This window comes from Anoplopoma fimbria, unplaced genomic scaffold (genome assembly GCF_027596085.1).
Source record: "Anoplopoma fimbria isolate UVic2021 breed Golden Eagle Sablefish unplaced genomic scaffold, Afim_UVic_2022 Un_contig_9379_pilon_pilon, whole genome shotgun sequence".
NCBI lineage: Eukaryota > Metazoa > Chordata > Actinopteri > Perciformes > Anoplopomatidae > Anoplopoma > Anoplopoma fimbria.
Window position 1 is genome coordinate 1,976 of NW_026553970.1, and position 3,732 is coordinate 5,707.

Below are 3,732 nucleotides of genomic sequence, written 5' to 3' on the forward strand. Positions count from 1 at the left end.
ATGACTAACAACATAATAACACAAAATCTCAAATGCATAGTGAGAGTGATAAAGCCTATTTTGCTTTATTCAACCAGGTAGAGGTAAGGTAATTTAGAGCAGATACTATACGCATTATGTGCTTTAAAATAAAAACCAAAAACCTTATTTCCCATTTTATGTAATTACATTCCTGTTCACAAACTGACTTTTTTCACGCTGAGATAGAGGTGGTTGACATAGTCTTCTCCAGAGTGAATTAGGGCAAATGTAAAGAAGAAATCATATTACACATCATTTCTTACCAAAAATCAAACCAAACGTCAACAGAATATTTGAGGCTTTATATTTCTGAATATTAATTTGTAAGTTCACACGTTACAACATATCATTGGTAAAAGTGACTCAGGTGCTGCACGAGCAAAGTATTTATTTTGTATCTATTATCTATTAACTTGAAATCATGTCTTTGGACTAGTGAAAGTACAAAGTTAGAATAACAAGAGGTAAAGAAGTATCAGGACAGAAACAAAAATTGAATTGTACCTCTCAATTAATTTAATGATACAGTACATACAGTAAGTCATGGCAATATAAGACCATTGGATAAACATCTATCACTTTGCTTTATTCAACCAGGTAGAGGTAAGGTAATTTAGTGCAGATACTATACGCATTATGTGCTTTAAAATAAAAACCAAAAACCGTATTTCCCATTTTATGTAATTACATTCCTGTTCACAAACTGACTTTTTTCACGCTGAGATAGAGCAAGATTTGCCACAGCGATTTGTAGGTCTACAGGTGGTTGACATAGTCTTCTCCAGAGTGAATTATCTGTTTCAGTGCAATCAGTATCAGGGTATCAATCTCATCCTCTGTTTCCATCTCTGAGTGGTAGTTCTTCACAGGAAAGATGCAGTTCTGTGTAAGGCCCAGCCGAACACTCAAGCTGTCTATCTAAAATTGAACAATGTTAAATACAAGGAATGAAAGTGCTGCTCAAAGGAGAAATTTGTGTTAGAATTAAAAAATGCTAAGCAAAATTAGAAGAACAACTCTCTTGAAACCCATAAAATCATCAATGGAAACCTACCCGTTCCTTCAGGCTCTTGCTCTTATTCACATTCTTTATATTGTTTTTGACCTCTGGACAGGCTTCATCAATTTTGGTGAGGATCGCCAGTTGGGGAATCCCTGCCGATACAAAGCAGAATCAAATTCAATCAGGTTCATGTTTGTCAGGTTATTTGATATCATTTATGAACCCCAGAAGCTAATCCTTACCCATGGCTGCAGCTGCAAGTCGGACTTCCCTCATCTTTCCCAGAGATTCAACACTTAGTACATTTAATTTACTGGCATCGATGACACAAACCAGAACATGAACTTGGTCCTGTAGATTGGGGTTCTGGTTGTAGTGTTGATTATCCTCTGATATTGTAGAGCGAGGATCGAACTGGAAAACATTGTCGAAATAAGTCGAAGAATAACTTCAGCATGTAAGTAGTTTCTTAATAGTATCTTTACGTAAATAAAGTTGTTTATGCAAAACAGATCACAAGGCTTGATTGTGTTACTGAAATACATCCTACAAAGCTTAATGAATTCAGTAATTAATTGGACTGTACATTGTAACCATCTTTTATGTGCCCCTCCATGGCCAGTTTGATGTCTTCCACAGAAACTCCTCTACCAGTTCCCTGCTCAAGGCCCATGAGGTCAGTGATGGAAAAAGGGTAAAAGGTCCCTGGTTCTCCTTTTTGGAATTTGTAAGTTATGTGCTGTAAAACAGAAAAGTGCAGTTATGATGACAATAATTGCAACATATGAAAAATTGGCTACAAGGCACTTTGTCTCATGTTCATTAGTTTCATCGCAACTAGTTGCTCAACTGCTGCCAGCCTGATCTGTGAACTGCAATTATCTTTGCAGGTGCACACAAAGCATGAAATAAATCTAAATACTTGGTGAAAGAGCTGTTTATTTTCATGAATTTTTAAGTGCATGGAATATGACCTCAATTAAACTCAACTGAAAAGGTATTCATACTTTTGCGGTGAAGGTCTCTTCAGAGGTTGCATCTGCCAAAGCTCGACCAGTAATTCTTCCTTGCAAAACACTTTCGACAGAGTTGATGAAGCTGGACTTGCCAGCACCAACAGGTCCATGAAGCAGAACTCTGAGACGTTGGACTCCTTTGTTGTGAGGCTGATAATCCTTCACAAACTGCAGGTCTTTGTCTTTATTACTGTTCAATAAAGAAAAAAGTTTATATTAGATTATAGATTATATTTGGATCACAATGCACTCAACATTATGTAAATTTCCCATTTGTTGCACATGTTTTGTTATTGCTGCACAGTTGTCCCAGACCACTGTGAAATTAAACCACCATGTTACTGACACTGACAACAAACACAAAATGGCCTTAAGAGAAGCAGTATTAACAAAGGAGTGTGTGCACTTTCAGTTCTTGTTTTCACAATAGTTAGTTGAAGAAAAGTCATTAAAACACCAGAGGCACCATATATTAAACACACTACTCACCCCCATGGTATTTTCCTCCATTCTTCAATCAAAGCTGACAAGTAGAGTGCACATTTTGATGTTATATATCAGTCAAGTAAATACTTTCAACATATATGAATAATCAGTTATTTTTATCTTTATAAATCAATCAAATTTTACTGTGTGCAGTATTCTCTCTCCTTCACGCTTATGAAATAAATGTGCAAAGTCTGATCTATGATCTATGTTTTGGAATATTTTGAGTTTCTTACTCTGAGGAGCTGGTTTTTTAGTCGCCACATGGCTATGAAACTATAGTAAGGCAACATGAAAAAATAAACATTATTACACATCCTTTATTATAAAAAATAAAATCAAACTTCAACAGAATATTTGAGGCTTCATATTTCAAAATATTTATTTGAAAGGTTCACACATGTTGCAACATATCACCGGTAAAACTGACTCAGGTGCTGCACAAGCAAGGTGTTTATTCTTTATGAATATGTGTAATTAAATCTATCCAATTGAATTCCCAGGAAACAATTAAATTAGCGTGTTGAAGAATGGAAAGTGAAATGACAAAGCTAAACTGTCAAGAAAATGAAAAAAATATTTTTTTCCCTTTCACTTTATCAAAATAAGTATCAGGTCAGGAACAAAAATCGAATTGTCCCCCCTCCATGAATTGAATGATACAGTACATACAGTAAGTCATGCCATTATAAGATAATTGGGTAAACATCTATCACAGAATTCTAGTTCAAAATTACTCTTTTCTAGTTTTTAGTTTAATTGTTCCATCCTAAAAAAAAACGTAGGTTAACGTTTATCAGTATAAATATCATTAAAGAATCTTACCTCTGCTGTTATGCCTGTGGGAAGAACTTGTGATGGTTAAATAATTGACTCTTTTTTTTATCACTTTGACAAATTATGTAATTAAACCGCAGTTTCCAGCAGACAAATTTAAGTAGTTGATAATCAAGACTTGATGTTCCTTAACTAGTACATTGCAAACACATGGTTACTATATATCCTCAGAGCAGTTGTTGATGCCTGTCCGGTGTTATCAACATTGCTGTATATTGTGTAGCCTACGCAGTTTTAAATGTTTTAGCATACTTTTAGTTTCATTTAGATCATGTGATTTGGTTTGGGCGTGTCACTCATTGAATTCCAGCCTCTCATGACTCAGGTTACACTGATGTTGAATTTTGAAAAGCTTATGGAAAGCTCCTT

At 35.0% G+C, this 3,732-nt stretch overlaps 1 protein-coding gene across 1 annotated transcript; it reads right to left on the reverse strand.

Annotated features, from left to right (window-relative positions):
- Positions 1–488: 488 nt before the first annotated feature.
- LOC129116985 (interferon-induced protein 44-like) lies at positions 489–2,230 on the reverse strand (the record flags this gene model as incomplete). The annotated part of the gene is made up of 5 exons (XM_054627595.1): positions 489–939; positions 1,076–1,176; positions 1,267–1,438; positions 1,611–1,763; positions 2,032–2,230. Coding segments are annotated over 5 exons (787 nt in total), but the record flags the coding sequence as incomplete, so codon positions are not given.
- Between the last annotated feature and the right edge of the window lie 1,502 nt (positions 2,231–3,732).